Genomic DNA, 15,897 nt, shown 5'->3' on the forward strand with positions numbered 1-15,897 from the left:
GACTATTTGAACTGTGCTGTCCCCCAGGCTAACAGGGTTGGTGACCTCATGTGTCTCTTCTTTTCAGGCTGGACCTGGGTGGCTGTGGCCAGTCGAAGATGTTGCTTAGCCCTGAGATTCTCTGCAGGCTGCAGGTGATTTTAGACTGTGATGTGTTACCTGGATGTTCAATCCTAGAACTTGACCAAAGTATTCTCTTACACCCTGGTGTTTGTGAGTCTCCATTTGGTTCTCATGTGTGAGCAGTGGGATGGGGATTGAGAGAGGTTTTTCTTATTGATCTCCATGTTTCTTCAGAGAAACAAAGAGGGTTTGAGTGCAGGCTGGTGTGTAGCCCTGACTGTTTCCCCCCACACTCTCTTCAGGAGCTGGTGCTGGAGCTGAGCTATAGGCAAAAGCTGCGTCTCAGCTGCTCGGCTGCCCAGAGACACTTCCTGTTCGAGATTCTCCAGGGAAGACTGAGAGACAGAAAGCACGGATCTGCTTTGGAAGAGCAGCTGTGGAGGCAGCAGGAGCTGCTGCTGCACAGAAGGCAAGTGTAGGTCTGAGCAGCTGGGAGTAACTCCACCAACACTGCTGCTCAGAGCAGGACAGTGTGTGTAGTGTGTCCTCCCCTCTGATTCCACAGCAAGTGACAATGACATTGTATGTCATGGTGACAATTGTGCAAGGGACACTTATCCCCTGGTACTCACCTCGATTGCATGTGTTGTCTTTGGCTATTTGTTGCCCTATACTTAGTAGACTGGATTTCAAAGGCCACACATCTTCATGGGGAGGCTGATTCTCTTCTTGACAGTAACCTGAATTTTTCATTTTTCCCTGCCTAAGGATTCTGGTCGGGCTCCCTGCATCTGCTCTGATCACCACGCGTTGGAAAGGAAGGAAAACAGTGTTAGACTGTGAAGACTTTTTTCATTTTGTGAACTCAGAGCTGGTACGTATTGTGAGCCAAACAGTAATTCTTTGTTGGTAAATGCTCTAGATAAGGAGGTCGAGTGCAGCCAAACTGCCCAGTTTTCCCATGGAGGCCTGGAAGGTGCTGAGCATGAGCCCCTCTGCAATCCCTCTGTCATGCCAGGGCCTTTAGCTGATTTGCTGTAGAGTGAGATCCTCCTCATCCTCCTGTGAAAATACTCTAGGAAACATCCAGAAACATCCCTGCAGCTTCCTGGGGGAAGGTCACTTGACTTGCAGGTCCCTCAGGACACTGCTTTGTGCTCTGAAGAGAGCTGACTTCTATTTATTCATCCCAACTGGCCTTTCCAGGCTCTCCAGCACTGTCACATTAGGCACAGCCAGAAACGTCTATTCATCCCAAGGCTGTTAATCCATCTGCTGCTGCCACCCCAGGCACGTGGTGATCAGGGATGCAGGGACTGTGCAGCACAAGTCGTGGGGTTGCTTTATATAGAAACCACGTTTCTGCCGTCAGGATTCACAGGGTGATCTGTGCTTTCTGAGCCCTGTTCTGCCAGACACTCAAAATGCTCTAAGAAAATCATATTCCAAAGGGAAGGAATTATTTTTTTTTTGTTTCCCTTTCCTTGTCTTCCTGCAGAAAAATGTCTGTTCCAGGGGATACGCGCTCTCCTACGACATCACAGCTCACTTCTTCAGGGTAACTGCTGCTTTTGTCACTGCCTCACTGTCCCTGCTCAGAGCTTCCCTTCCCAGGACACCTGATACACGAGGTGTGCCCTTTGTACCCTTGTTTTGAGAACTCCTGGTTGTAATTCCAAGAAGAGCAGTAATCCAGGAAAATGAGGAGAGGTGGCAGGAGGAAGTAGTGGTATAGGTGAATTTTAATACAATGCAGTAAAGCTGGTGGGGGAAGGAGCTGTTGAGCACGTGTTTCTTTTGCTGAGCCATGCTGACCCCTACAGTTTGATTAGTTCACATGGTTCAGTAAGGGACTTGAAGCAGCAGAGACATATGTGTAGAGTCATCCTGTCATTTATCCTCTTCCAGGGCCTGCTCAATGCCAGCTTGGACTGTGAGGAGGCAGCAGAGGGGGTCAACGATGCTCTAACAGCCTGTCAAACCAAATGTCCCCTGGTGCTCCTCTCTGCAGCGGTAACTTCTCAGTTTGGTTGAAGAGTGCTGGGAGAAATTCAGCACCAGTTCAGAGCACTTGTTTTAAGTGTTATTTAAGCGTGTAACATTTAACAGAAACTCTTAATGCCTTTGGAAAATTCCAGGTTGTTTTTGAGCCCTTGGTATCGCTGAACCCAGCTCTGGGCTCCCTGTGTGTTACCACAGGGGCTGTTTCAGACCGGGGAGCTGGGAGGCTTGTCTTGGTCTCTGATGCACTATGGGGTGCTGGTTGTTACATCCCAAGCAACCAAAATGCCCAGGTTTTTTTCTCTGTCCTGTGTGTAACTCCTCGTGTGCTATTTTACACGGGGATACACATTTTGTTGCATGTGGTGAGTGTGGACATCACCCCTGTGGAACTGTTCTTTCATTCTGACTGGTCCTGCTAAAGGAGTTCCAGGGTACTGTGGTATGAGCATGGTCACAAATGACCCTCTGCATTTCCAGGGTGTGAAATTTCTGATGTGTTTATGCACAGTTTGGACTTTTTCATTAAAGAGAGGGGAAAAAACCCCTTTCTTTGAGTACCTGGCTGTACCTGACTGCAACCAACCACTGAGCACCCCACCACTAATGCTGCTGGTTTCCATCTTTGTCCCCAGCTGTGGTGGCCAAGGCTGGAGCCAGTACTTTCCTCTCAGTGGAAGAGACTCTTTGGGGCTCCACTTGCAGAAGAGCTGGACAGACTGAGGGGCTGGCAGTCCTCATGTACCAGGTGTGTGTGAGGGATGGAGTGTGGAGCTGCTGTCCTGGAGGGACCAGCCCCGGGAGCCCTGGAATGCTCATGTGGGCTGAGCCTTGCAGGACAGCTCTACACAGACTCTTTTGTAGGATTTAAACTCAAAATGGGTCATTATAATTATTTAGTCTGGCCCTGTGTGTAATGTGGGTCAGAGTGCTTCCCCATAAGGAAAAGGGAATCTGTAGAGGAGGCTGGAAGGCAGAGTCCTGGTTAGACAAAGCCTTAGCACAGTGTTGAGTTATTCCCTGGAGCTGCCACACCCTTTACTCCCTGGATTTGGGGAATCTGGGCTCCTGAAGCTGCTGACTGGCTGTTCACTTCCCTCTTTACCTATCTTTATGCTGTATGTCAGTGCCCTGCAGCTTTTCTCCAAAAGCTGAGAATTGATGTAAGAATCTCCTTGCAGGTTATGGCAGGTGATAATCACATGCTTCTGTAGTGTAGAGTTAACTACCTGTCCAACTGCTGATAAAAGAGATTTGGGAATTCTTCTGCCTGATACTAGACTTGTTTTTCTTTCTTACACTGTCTCCATGTAACATCCAACTGCAGGGAAAAAATGCAGAGAATAATTTATTTTTTTGGTCTCAGTCACAAACCTGCATCTTTGCCCAAGTCCCCGATTTCCTCCTCATTCACAGCTGTATTTTTTCCCCTTTTTTCCCTTCAATCCCATAACATGCTTGTTTTGTTTTCCAGATTCCTTTCTTCAGGAGCTGTTTTCCCTCTCTCTGACCCTCCCTGGCTCTTGGCTGCCTTTCTCCACAGTGCCATCCTACAGCAGTCACCACGTGGACGAGGGACAGAGGCACTGGAGAGGCTGGGGACTGATGCAGAGCAGGCAAGGCTGGGTGCATTTTATGTGTCTGCTCTTCCCAACACCCAAAAACTAGAAATAGGTGGTCTTTAACTGAGAAAAGTTGTCCTGAGATAGTGCTGTATCCCTGATAATCCCTGTTGGGAAATCTTGTGGTGGTTAATTGATGAAAGGTGACTGAAATTACCAGTTGGTAAATTCTTATCCTAAAGGCAAAGTTGTGCAAAGCTTAAACTTTTAACTCAGACTCTGGCTCCTCTGAAGTCAGGGAGGGCTATTCAACAGTAGCATTAAAAACTGAAGCTGGAGAGGGCTCTGCAGAGGCTGAGAGCTTGATCCATGCTGTGCCAGGATCCCTCTCCCTCCAGCAACAGAGCAGTCCCTGTGGATTTTAGCTCAGGCAACTTGGCTGGAAGGTTAAGGAGATGCAGGAAGTTTGTGAGACAGCAGTGCAGGCATTTTAAGGGCTCTGGGAAGTTGTGCTGAGAATCCCGGGGACAGATTTCCTGAGGGTCAAGGAAATGCCTCTGCCTTTCACCATGCTCAATACCCTCAGTGGAGGGGAATTCTCTGAAGGGCTCTGCTGAGAAGGAAGCCGAGCTCTTGCCAAGCAGTCCTGTCTGTTGATTTTCCAGGAAAAAGTCAGGGTTAGGGCACAGTCCCTATGTCAAGAGGTTCACAGGTAACAGTGCTGAAGTAGAACCTGGACCTCATGTTTGGCGGTTTATTGCTCCAGGCAGCAGTTACCGCAGTAGCTCCTCTTCCTGTGGGATTGACTCCTCCACTGTTTGTACTGGTCTGGAGCCAGAAGCTGTTGTCATTGAGGTGATATCAGCATTTAGTATGCAGGAAGTAACAGCAGCTTTTACCCCCAAAATCCTGGAGAGTGCCAGGGCGAGCGAGAACTGTGGAATGGCTGAGGGTAATTGGGGTCCCAGCAGGTCAAACACACTGCTTGTAGTCCATCAAGGTCCAGCCTGGGAATGTACCTGGTGAAATGTTATTCCCCGATTGGAAAGGCCAAGTTCCGAGTCACCACTGCAGGTACAACTAACAGGCACCTCCTTTCCTTGCAGCTCCTTGTTTCCCTGCTGTTCTTCTCGCTCCTGGATCTCATCTCAGCCAAAATAGCACCAAAGGTAAGTTCAGCCCCAAGGGAATTCCCATGACATGTGTCTGATCAGTTTGGTTTGCTGCCCAAAACTGCTTTGTACCAGCACTGGGAAGGCTGGGAGCTTGTTCTGCCAGGAGGAAGGGATCAGCAACACCCCAGACAAGCCTGCTGAAAGCCCTTCTGTGCCCATCAGATTAAACCTGTGTTTTCCTCTCACTGACGCTATCTCCCCTTTCACTAATTTTATTTCTCTTCCTGAATGATTTACTATTTGCAGTTTCTTGTTCAGACCTGAAGCAGGTAGCGCAGGAACCTCATATCTCTCTAAGCTTTTATGCAGCGTTTCACATCTGTCAGATGATGTTTTTCCTCAGGCTGGAATGTGGTACTTCATGGGAGAAGGGGTCTCCAACAAGGAGGAACATTAGTTTCCAAATGATTTAATGCTATTAAGTGGAGGAGCAAAGATGACAGGATACTTCCAGCTGCTGTCTGCCCTGAGCATCCTCCTGCCTGTGAAGGCTTGTTTCTGTCCCTTTGCTGTCACCTCAGCTTTGAAGTGCAGCCATTTGTGGAGTCACCTCACAGATTGGATCAGGGAGCAGATTCAAGGCAAAAATAACCATTTGGTCTCAATCTGCCTGTGGGAGAGTCTGGAGGAAGAGCCAGGGAGGAGAGAAACATCTTGAGCAGACAGAGCTGGGAGGTTAATCCAAGTAAAATGAGTAATGAAAAAAACCCCCACAATAATCCCAAAATATGTTGTCACTAGAAAGGTTAGAGGGGACAAAACCTGCTCCGGGGAGCATGGTGGGGTGGGAGCAGGATGTGAAGTGGATTGTTGATTGATCCAGGTTGGATGGGACTTGGAGCAACCTGGTCTAGTGGAAGGTGTCCCTGCCCATGGCAGGGGCCTGGAACTGGATGATATTTAAGGTCCCTTCCAACCTAAACCATTCCATGATGCTGCTTCCCCCTCTCTCACAAATGCTTCTTAGCTGAGCCCTGTGGTAGCCTGGTTTAGCGATAGAGGCACTGCCTTGCTCCACTGCCCAATTCCCTAGGGGAATCCAGGCTGCCAAGTAAGGAGAATGACTTGGGCTAAATATTTAATGTCCTTTAACAGAGCACTTCATGTACAGTCTTGTGAAGGTTCCTCTCTGCTTTGATGCAACTAAAGACCAAGACAAATGACTTCTCCTTTCTGACACGCAGGAAGGAGTGGATTTTCAGACGTCTCTGGAATGGTCCCTGGAGATCTTACAGTGCCTAGAAGAGAGAGGCACATCCTGGCCACTTCTCTTCCATTCAGCAGAGCGAGGTGAGTCCTGTCCCCCAAGGGGTGGAAGGGTGAGGTTTGGTGCTGGCCAGGTGAGCCCATTGCTTGGGTTAGAGTGTAGCTGTGAGAGGAAGCAGCACAAAAAATACTTGAGTAAAAGCTAAGAAGAGAATCCTGTTTCTACTGCGGCATATGGAGACCCAGCTGATGATCAGGAATGACTGAACTTGGTTTTGTTCCTCCTGGTAGAGAAAACCTGAGGGGACAACTTGCTTCTCTTGCTGGTCACCACTCCCAAGCACCAGTATTTATTGTGGGCTGAAAGGAAATGATGCAGCCCCTGTGCTGCTCTAGAAGTATAGAAGGTGAGGCCACAGAAGGTGCTCAGTGCCTCTCTCTGTCCTTCCAGACTCTGGGAAATACTGTGTCCTGCGCAACGCGGCCTCAGACCGTCACATCCGCCTCCTGCCCGTGGCATTCTACAGGTAAAGTTCTGCTGGGCTGGGCAGGAGGTCTGAGGGGGGATGTGGGGGATGGTTTGCACCTACAGCAGCTGGAGTGGAGGTGATAGCACTACTGGCCTGGCAGTGAGCACATATTTACCTCTTACCTGAGCTGTGCAGGAGAGAACACCCGATCAGGGCAGGATTGGTGTTTAATGAGCCCCATATCTTTTGCTAAAGAACTTTTCCAGAAGTTTCCCTTCAGCCTTGTGCTCCAAACAGGGGTGTTGTGGCTGCCTTCTCTTCCTGGGGTGGCCCTACACAAAATGGGACTTCTAAACCAGACACGGGCAGGGCAGCAGCTGTGTTTGCCTTGTGCCTGTGTTTGTCTCCTATGGAAGCAGAGCTAACAGAGCCTGTGTGTGACTCCTCCAGCCTCACCCCTCGCTTCCCCCGGGAGCTCCTCCAGCGAGAGCCGACCTTCCTCCTCGTAGCACTCGACTTGTACATCCAGCTGCTACGGCTCTTTGTGGAAGGGGAGGTCCTGCCACAGTCTGATCAAGACCCCACAGAGCATGTGAGTGAAGCTTGGACTCTCTTTTTTTTCTTTTAATACAGAATCCTGGAATGGTTTGGGTGGGAAGGGACCTCAAAGCCCATCTTGTTGCACCCCCTTCCAGGGGCAGGGACACCTACCACAAGACCAGGTTGCTCCAAGTCCCATCCAACCTGGCCTTGGACACTTCCAGGGATGGGGCAGCCACAGCTTCTCTGGGCAACCTGTGCCACGGCCTCACCACCCTCACAGGGAAAAGTTTCTTCTTAATACCCAATCTAAATCTACCGTTTTTCAGCTTAAAAACTCCTGTAACTGATTCTATTCTTTAGTCCTCTTGTATTGTGCAGGATCCCTTGGAGGTGATCTCGGTGGCCCGGCGGTTCCTGATGGGAGCCATCCCACAGTGCCTCGCCCAGAGCTTTGGGAACATACAGCCGGTACGTTCAGATGTTTTCCCTTTTCTCCCAGCGTGTGGGAGCTGGGAGTGCTGCTGCTGCTGCCTGCGCAGCCTTCCTGCGGCACTGATCCTGCAGTGGTGCTGCAGATTTGACTGTGCCAAGCTCCATGCTTCCCTAAGGTGCCTGGGAGTGCTTCGTGCTTCCCTAACTTGCTTGAGTGCGGGAGGACACCTGCTGCTCGGCCGGTGCCATGGCCATGTCCTCCACCATTCCCACAAATCCTGCCCTCACGTGGCCATTCCCATTAGGTCTGAGGGAAACATCAAATACAGCCAAGGGCAGGTGCTGAAGTTTCCCCCTCCTCTGCTTGTGCTTGGCCGAGAGGCAGCAAAATGCTGAGGTGTTACTGGAACTGGCTGTGAGGAAGCATGAGGTCTAAACTGGCTCCTTGCCCTCTCCCCAGCTCCTGGCCACCTGCGAGGAACTTGACCCAGAGCTGGGAGCCACTCTCCTGCACTTTTCCAGGCCTGCTGTGGCTATGGAGCTGGAGGAAGAGCTGGAACTGTTCTGAGCAAGGGGCAGACACTGGCACAGCACAACACCCCAACCACACCTGCCAGGGCACACAAGGTGCCACCTTTCTCACCTAGGCCTTTTTTTTTTTCAAATTACTTTGTAAATAATTTATTACAAGCGTAACCATGAAGCTCTTGTTACAATAAAAAGTAGGTTACAAATTTCAGTTTAGACTTGCTTTGGGAATCATAATTATGGTGGTTTTTCTTTTTTTTCCAAAACAAAATGTCTGCTTAAAGTTGTCCCACTGTCCTCTGTCCCCCTCGAGGCCCCGAGGGCACCTCTGTGCAGGCAGGGAACAGTTGTGGCCAACTTGGCTTCTATGTGTGCATGGGGATGGGGACACAAAGGGGGCGCTGCCGATGTCCCTTCCCCTGGGATTAGACACTCTTAGTACAACACTGCTGAATCAGACGTGAGCATGGAAGTCACAGCATGAGAACAAGCCTTTTCTGAGCAAGCTGAAGCTAATTCCATGGAGTTCTTTGGGAGACTAAAACGTAGATTTAAATCTCCACTCTGCCGTACGGTTTCTACGGGGCTGGGCTGGGAATGGAGCCCCGTCCCTCTCAGGTGGGTTCCTGCTGCACAGTCACTTCTGGCTTCACCACCTGGCTCTCCGGAGTCCCTGAAGTAGTGAGGAGGAGGATGGGCTCTGGCTCCAGTGGCTTGGCTTTATCCTGAGTCTGGGTCAGAGGGTGCACCATGGACATGTGGACGTTAAGGTTGTGGGCCTTCTCGAAGCGCTTCCCACACTGGTCACAGGCGAACTCCAGCTCCGCCTCGGCCTTGTGTTTGGTCATGTGGTACTTGAGGGATGCACGCTGGCGGCACTGGAACCCACAGATCTCACACCTGCAGGGCAAAAGGGGGCTCAGCATCTGACCCTGACTCACTCAGCCAGGGAGATCTCTGGAGCTGGAGCAGGTGTTGGGGATGGACATTTCGCTGAATCACAGAATCCTGGAATGGTTTGGGTGGGAAGGGACCTTAAAGCTTACCTCGTCCCACCCCCTGCCATGGGTAGGGACACCTTCCACTAGACCAGGTTGTTCCAAGCCCCATCCAACCTGGCCTTGAACACTCCCAGGGATGGGGCAGCCACAGCTTCTCTGGGCAACCTGTGCCAGGGCCTTCCCCCTTCCCAGGGCAGAATTTCTCCTCTGGCAGTGGGAAGTCATTCCCCACCGTCCTGTTCCTCCAGGCCCTTGTCCAAAGTCCCTCTCTAGCTCTCTTGGAGCCCCTTTAGGCCCGGGAAGGGGCTTTAAGTTCTCTCTGGAGCCTTCTCTTCTCCAAGCCAAATACCCGCAGCTCTCTCAGCCTTTCCTCATAGGAGAGGTGTTCCATCCCTCCCTCATTTATTCCATGTAAAGCAATTCGGCCAGGATGCTGCCAGCTACAGGCAGCATTTGTACCCCAGAATTCCTGTGCCAGAGGGACAGTGATCCCTCTGATCCTCTTGCTGTGAGGGGAGGGCTGGAATCACTTACTGCAGGGGCTTCGCTCCCGAGTGCCGCATCTGATGGACTGAGAGGTGTTTGCGTTGCTTGAAGGTCTGCCCACACTCATCACAGATATAGTTCCGTACCTCTGCAAGGGGAACAGGAGAGTCGTGGAATCTGCCAATTCCTGGAACATGCACCGCACACGCAGCTGCCCACACTCCCTGCTGGAGTCTGAATTCCTCCCCTGCCTTGCGTCCCCCACATGAGGGGTTGTTCCAGGTTTACAGGCAGTCCTGCCCCCCTCCCAGAGCCCTCCCATGGCACCTCCAATCCTTGTGCCACGAGGCGTTGGGTGTTTGTGCCCTGTCCCCTGCTGGGACACACCTGTGTGGATGAGCTTGACGTGCCGCTGGAGGTACCTGTCGATCATGAACACCTTGTTGCAGCCTGGGTGAGGACAGGGCCTCTCCCGCACCTCTTCGTGGTGCTCCTTGATGTGTTTCTGCAAAGCAAGGACAGAGCTTCTGACAGGGAAAAGCTTGGATCCCCAGAAACAGAGACCACTATGTGAAAAACCAGAATTTGCATCCCAATCTACCCCTGGTAGCAGGGGCCAGACACAGCGGAATCTGTTCCAAGGGCTGCTGTGAACCAATGGCAGCCTACCAAGACAGGAGGAGCAGGGAGAGGCAGAGCAGACTGGAAGAGGCTGGGATTCCCAGCCACTTGCTTTTAGTGGCTCATTACCTCCCACAGAGCAAGGCAGGGAATTAAACCCATTGGGGATCCTCTGCTCACATGGAAGTGACTCCATAGTACTGGAAGCTACTGGTTTGGGATGGGAGCAGACCCCAGCTCACCTTCATGCCATCGGCCCCTCTGTAGACAGCGGTGCAGCCCTGGTAAGGACACTTGTAGATGGTGGGCAGCTCCTCCCTGGAAGCAGAGCTGTGTGAGGCAGTGCAGGCATGGGGCTGGGGCCCAGCCTCCCAGAGCCTCCTTACCGTTCACATTTGATTTTTTTTTTCCAGCCTGGCTTAGGCCCCGGCTTCTTCCTTATTTTGGGCTCTTCCACTTTCTTTGCTTCTTTGCTGTCGCTCTTCTTGCCAGAAACCCTCCAAAAAGGAATCAGGACAGTGGTTTAAGACTTGATCTTGATTTTAGTTCTCCCACCCAAGTGTCCCCTGGGTTGATGCTTAACCTGGCAAAGCAGGAGCACACACAGCCCCAGGTACACGAGCCAGGCTATGGCTGTGCTGGGCCTGGGGATCAGGGATGTGGCCCAGCTTCAGCCTGATGTGGGGCTTGGGGGCACCACTGTGACCCCACAGGAATGTGTAGGGAACAAAGCCATAAGGAATGATGTGCTGGCCCTGTGGGGATGAGCACCAGCCCCCCCACCCCCACCCCAAGAGCCCCTTACTTCTTGTCAGGGTAAGGCTCAAAGGAGTCATCTGAGGATTGCACGTTTCTCTTCTCGCTTTCATCATCACTCAGGAAGTCCCTGAGAGAGAGAAGGCACCCTTTACCCACGCAGCACCTGGATGGCCCTTGGGCACCAGCAGTTCCCTGTTCCCAGCATATCCATTCCCACCACGGGGCATGGCAGCCACTCTGTGTCCTCCCCGGCCTCTCCCCAAGAGAGCAAAGACCCAAATCAGGTCCTTTTAGGACTAAATCTCTGCAAGAATAATCGAACCACTGTCAGGAGAACAAAAAAATGGCTGTTACTGAAAGGATCTATTCATGGGTGAGGGATGTGGCTCTGCTTTCTCTACAGGGAGAAGGAATTTTGTGGAGCAAGAATGTCACATAATTGTCTGGCACAGGTTAATGAAGCTGCAGGTCATTCTGTGTTCCCTCAAATGTAGCAGCCACATGGGTTTGGGGTTTTCTTTTTTCTTCTTTCACATTTTAAGCCATGGAAGAAGCAATTAATTCCCAAAGCCAGGAAACGGGCAATGAATTGTTGTGGCACTTTTAATGTGACAGCTGATAGTTCAGCTGACACTGGAATCACTCTGCACTTGGCCCTTTGGAACACCTGGATTGGTGTATTTACAGCCCCACTCCAAATACTTGTGTTGGAAGGATTGAGCCAAATCTTTGCTCACATGGACTGTGGAGCTGCCAAGCTCCCTCCCACTCCCACTTCCCAGTTAATCGCTCTCCCCGGGAGCAAACAGGGCGGTTTCTCCACGTGCCACCCCGTGCCTGCATTCCAGCTCCCACTGCTCTCCCGCAGCCCCAGCCACGATGGGAATTGCTCCGAGGCTGAGGGGCTGGAGCAGTGCCACCCGGACCAAGTGAGCCCCCGGCACGGCTTCTTCTCCAGATCAGAGAGGGGATGAAACAGGGCCAGGACTGCTGGAAGCAGCCACCAAACACGAAGCACACGTGTGTGCAAACCCCTGCCAGCAGAGGAGGGGAGCTCAGAGCCTCAGTGCCTGGAGCTCCATGGTGGCTGTGGCAGAGCTGCCACTCCAGCACCGGTTCTGAGGGGCCACCAGGGCCGAGGCGCTGGTGGAGAAAGAGCTCTGCGAGTTGGGGCAGTTCACACTGGCAAAGAAGACATTTAGGCTATTTTAAACCCACTCTTCTCTCACCCCTCAGAAAGGTCACTGAACTCGTCTTTTACCCGCTCATCCGACGTTGCAGACAGAACCTGCTTCCCACTCAACTGTCCTAGGGAATGAAGGAGAACATGATGCGTTACAAGGAAAAGCAGCAGAGCCACGGCTGCCGAGGAGGAACCGACTGCTCTGGGTGTGCTCGGCGTGGTCACACCATGGGAAGGAAACACATGCTCCATGATAAATCAATGATTGTTTAAACCAGACTATGTCTGCGTGCTCAGAGATGGCTCTCCCTGCGCTCTGGGACAGGACAGCCTTGGCCCTGCAGCTCCCAGGAGCAGCTTTTGGTTCCCCCCGTGACACCCATAATTGAAAGACTCCCAAGCAAGTCCCAGCTGCCATTCCTGTGTCCAGCAGCAGACATCTCCTGTGGATGCTGGAGCTAAACACAGCCCCACTTCTGGAACTCAAAATAGGTGTTAATTCCTCACTTATGAAAGTGGTGTTTGGGGCAGTTCAGCAGCAAACCCATGTTCACTCAGTCCAAGCCCACCCAGAAGTTTTCCTTTGGGGACAGAAGGGGCTCCTGGAGTCTGGCAGAAAGAAACATCTGGCAAAGGTGGTGCTGAAGAACCAGCAACTGCTCCACACTGTGTCCCCAGGAAGAGCATGGCAGCAGGGTCAGGCCCCTCCATCAGAGGGGGAGCAGCACATGGGGAGAGGAGTATGACCCTGTATTACCCTGTCCCTTCTGCAACACTCAGCCTACCCATCCCTAGTTGGAGCCAATTCTCCAGGCAGTCAGTACTTCCCAGATGAATCTCCATCCTCTTTGAGGAGCAGCAGTCTCCAAGAAATGGGTCCACCCCCCATCGCTCTCTGGGCCACATCTCCAGCTCCCTTCCCTTCCCCAGAAGCCAGGAGGGAGATCAGGAGGCAAATCCCTTACCTGTGGCAGTGCTCAGTGGGGACACGGGCTGTGGCAGGGCCTGCTCTCGCACAGAGGCTGCGCTGTCCAGCTCTGAGCGAGATGGATCCCTGTCCTGCGGCGCCTCGTCCTCCACGTCCAGTGGCACCGCCGTGGTCCCTTTGTTCGCGGGCTGCTGGCAAGGAGCTGTCCTTACTGGAGCATGCTGGGCTTTGGGAGCAGGAACAGCCTCGGCATTGTCTGCTCCAGCCCCGTTGTCAGTCAAGCGCTGTTGTGCCGTGCCCTTGCTCCACTCGCGTTTGACAGCCAGGGCATTGTCCACCAGCACGGTGCTGCAGTCCGAGGCCGTGTCCATGATGTAGTCGTGGCCGTCCCCGCAGGCCCACACAGCGCGGATGATGCCGCAGTACTCGGAAGACAGGACGCTCCGCAGGCCGGGCACCGAGGGGCAGCTCCCGGCGTGGGTGTGCGCCCATGTCACCAGGCTGTGCAGGCACTGCGGGCTGGATGTGATCAGGTCAACTGTGCAGGACAGAAGCAGCACAGTCAGGCCTGGGGACAGTGATTGGCACCAGGGGACACAGAGGGGACAGGGATGTGGAACTGTTCCTCCCAGGGCTGCCCCAGAAGGCACGTGGGAGTCACCCTAAGGGGCTGCACCCAGGTGGGCTGGAGCAGGGCAGACCCAGCACCTGCCAGGATCAATGAGATTGGAAAAGACCTTTAGGATCATTGAGTCCAACTGTGACCCATCACCACCTTGTCAACCAGACCAGAGCACTGAGTGCCACGTCCAGTCTCTACTTAAAGACCTCCAGGGATGGTGACTCCACCACCTCCCTCCATCTTTCACTTCACAGCTGAAAGTACATTTCTGATTGTCCCCGGTGTCCAACAGCGGCTGGAACAGGCCTGGCACTGCCACCCAAACCCGCTCCACCTGCTCTTTGCACACCCAGGTGAGCTTGTGCCTGTTTGGTTCAGTTTGGGAAGGTGAGGATCCTCCCAGGAGGCCAGAGGGAAGAAGGGGAACCATAACCAGCCGTGTCAAAGGACACCAGACCTGCCCTGCATGTGGTCATTCCCCATCACCCATCAACCCCAGCTGGTGGCATGGCAGAAGGAAAAGGGGAGCAGCTCCAGGAGCGGGCACTCACCCAGGCAGGAGGCACCTCCTTCCGTGCCCGGCTGTGCCAGGGCCGCACCGCTCCTGCAAAAACCAGAGCAGCACAGTGGGGCTGGGGGGTCATGGAGAGACCACGTGGCACCACGCAGCACCATGCAGCACCGCGCTGCTCCCGGGACGGGAGAAAGGCCACCTACTTTCCTTTGGACCTGGCGTGGCCCGTGGGCGAGGCGTTCACCCTCTGGATGAAGGTGCGGAGGACGCTGCGGCACTTGTAGAACTGGGCATGGCATTTCTTGCAGACGAACTGCGGCAGCGCCGGGTCCTGCCGCACCGCCACCCCCACCAGCCGCTGGAAGTCGGTGAAGAACACCTGGTCCACGCGCCGCTGCTTCTCCGAGTTCTCCCCCACCACGGGCACCTTCCCGAAGGCATTGCGCAGGCTCCTGGAGGAGAACTTCCCGTGGCACAGGCGACAGTACCCGGTGCTCAGGGCTCTGCCGATTCCTGCCGAGAGGGACCGAACTGCTGGGGGACAGCACCGACACATCCAGGATGTCCCCCTTCCCCTCATCTCTACTGGGTGACAGAACTGACACATCTGGGATGTTCCCCTTCCCCTCATCCCTACTGGATGACAGCACCCACACACGTGGGATGTTCCCCTTCCTCTCATCCTGCTGCTTCCAAAGCTCTGCCTTCAGCAAAGCACAGAAAATCCTAGTAGGAAGAGACCTCCCTTCCCCCTGACCCTTTCCACACCAGCTGACCCAAAATCAGCCTTTCTGGCCCCAGTGTCATAGCAGAGGAGCCTCCTCCTCACTGTGGTGTTCCTGGGGCTCTGCCAATCCCATCCCTCGGTCTCAGCAGTTCTTCCCCTTTCCTGTTGTTTATCTCCCAAATATTTACAGCCGGTGTCCTGTCCCTCGGCCATCCCAGCACTGGCTGTCCCGTTCCTCAACCCCCGGATAGTGCCCTGGAGCCGAGGACACGCAGCTCCTGACCCAGCGCAGCGGGGCAGGATGCAAAGTGTCTTCCAGTGCAGTGACCTGTGGCATTCCCATCCTGTGGAATACTCTCCATCCCTCTGCTGCACCCCGACTGTCCGCCAGCACAAGGAAAACCCCTGGCACAGCCTCCTTCCGGGCCTGATCCAATTCAGACACCCAACGGAGCCGTTTGAGATCCCAGTTATCTCCTGCCCCAGCCGCAATGTGCCCGGATATCGGCCACCCCCAAATCCCAAACTGGGATGGCGGGAGGGTCCCGGTCACCCCCAAACCCTAAAATGGGATGGCGGGAGGGTCCCGGTCGCCCATAAACCGGGATGGCAGGAGGGTCCCGGTCGCCCCTAAACCGTGGCAGGCAGCGGCCGAGTCCTCCGGGATGGCGGGGGGTTCCCCCGCTCATCCTCCCCGTCTGCCGAACCCCTCCTTACCTCGCCGTTACCGGCACCGGCACCCTCGGTGCTTCATAGGAGAAGAAATTCCGCACAAACGGGCAAATTCTTCCCCGCCGCGCGCTCGGCACCGCGCCCCGGGTCCGGGGGTCTGCCCCGGCGGTGCGGGGGCAGCCCCGCCACACCGAGGGCTCGCCCGTGCCCGGCCCCCGCAGTCCGCCCCGGTACGCAGCTGGTCCCGACGGAGGCCCCGCAGCCGCTCCGGTCCCGGGGCACGGGCGCCGGCCGTGTCCCCGCTCCCCCCGCCCCGCTCCCCGCTCCCGCGCCCGGGCCTCACCTGCCTCCGGGGCGCAGGCGGCGGCCGCGGGTGGCTCGGGGGGTGCGGCGGGCTCGGCGGC

The 15,897-nt window shown here is 54.1% G+C and overlaps 2 protein-coding genes across 2 annotated transcripts in view; one reads left to right on the forward strand and one right to left on the reverse strand.

Annotated features, from left to right (window-relative positions):
* FANCA (FA complementation group A) overlaps positions 1–8,040 on the forward strand; it is a 32,874-nt gene extending 24,834 nt beyond the window's left edge. The window contains exons 31-43 of the mRNA XM_027684908.1: positions 68–134; positions 366–532; positions 832–937; positions 1,562–1,621; positions 1,972–2,076; positions 2,700–2,812; positions 3,539–3,680; positions 4,733–4,795; positions 5,986–6,091; positions 6,459–6,534; positions 6,928–7,069; positions 7,399–7,488; positions 7,913–8,040. Coding sequence (XP_027540709.1) covers positions 68–134; positions 366–532; positions 832–937; positions 1,562–1,621; positions 1,972–2,076; positions 2,700–2,812; positions 3,539–3,680; positions 4,733–4,795; positions 5,986–6,091; positions 6,459–6,534; positions 6,928–7,069; positions 7,399–7,488; positions 7,913–8,020 — 1,345 coding nt within the window. The 3' untranslated portion in view covers positions 8,021–8,040. The remainder of the gene's footprint in view (positions 1–67; positions 135–365; positions 533–831; positions 938–1,561; positions 1,622–1,971; positions 2,077–2,699; positions 2,813–3,538; positions 3,681–4,732; positions 4,796–5,985; positions 6,092–6,458; positions 6,535–6,927; positions 7,070–7,398; positions 7,489–7,912) is intronic.
* Positions 8,041–8,192: 152 nt separating this feature from the next.
* On the reverse strand, positions 8,193–15,369 carry ZNF276 (zinc finger protein 276). The gene is made up of 10 exons (XM_027684919.1): positions 14,298–15,369; positions 14,132–14,184; positions 12,996–13,496; positions 12,077–12,155; positions 10,894–10,974; positions 10,475–10,585; positions 10,331–10,406; positions 9,855–9,972; positions 9,516–9,615; positions 8,193–8,880 (listed from the first exon to the last, which is right to left on the reverse strand). The coding sequence occupies exons 1-10, from the start codon at positions 14,774–14,776 to the stop codon at positions 8,595–8,597; spliced, it is 1,884 nt and encodes a 627-aa protein (XP_027540720.1). The 5' UTR covers positions 14,777–15,369; the 3' UTR covers positions 8,193–8,594.
* Positions 15,370–15,897: the final 528 nt, after the last annotated feature.

Source organism: Neopelma chrysocephalum, unplaced genomic scaffold, assembly GCF_003984885.1.
Source record: "Neopelma chrysocephalum unplaced genomic scaffold, ASM398488v2 Primary Assembly neopelma1_68, whole genome shotgun sequence".
Classification (NCBI taxonomy): Eukaryota; Metazoa; Chordata; class Aves; order Passeriformes; family Pipridae; genus Neopelma; species Neopelma chrysocephalum.

Bases quoted from the DNA above. Each gene is read 5' to 3' on its own strand.
- ZNF276 (XM_027684919.1), bottom strand. From the start codon at position 14,776: ATGAGAGGAAGGGGAACATCCCACGTGTGTGGGTGCTGTCATCCAGTA. The intron at 12,156-12,995 runs GTAAGGGATTTG...TTCATTCCCTAG, and splicing joins CCCACTGAGCACTGCCACAG to GACAGTTGAGTGGGAAGCAG. The intron at 10,975-12,076 runs GTGAGAGAAGAG...TCTCTCTCTCAG, and splicing joins TTCAGTGACCTTTCTGAGGG to GGACTTCCTGAGTGATGATG.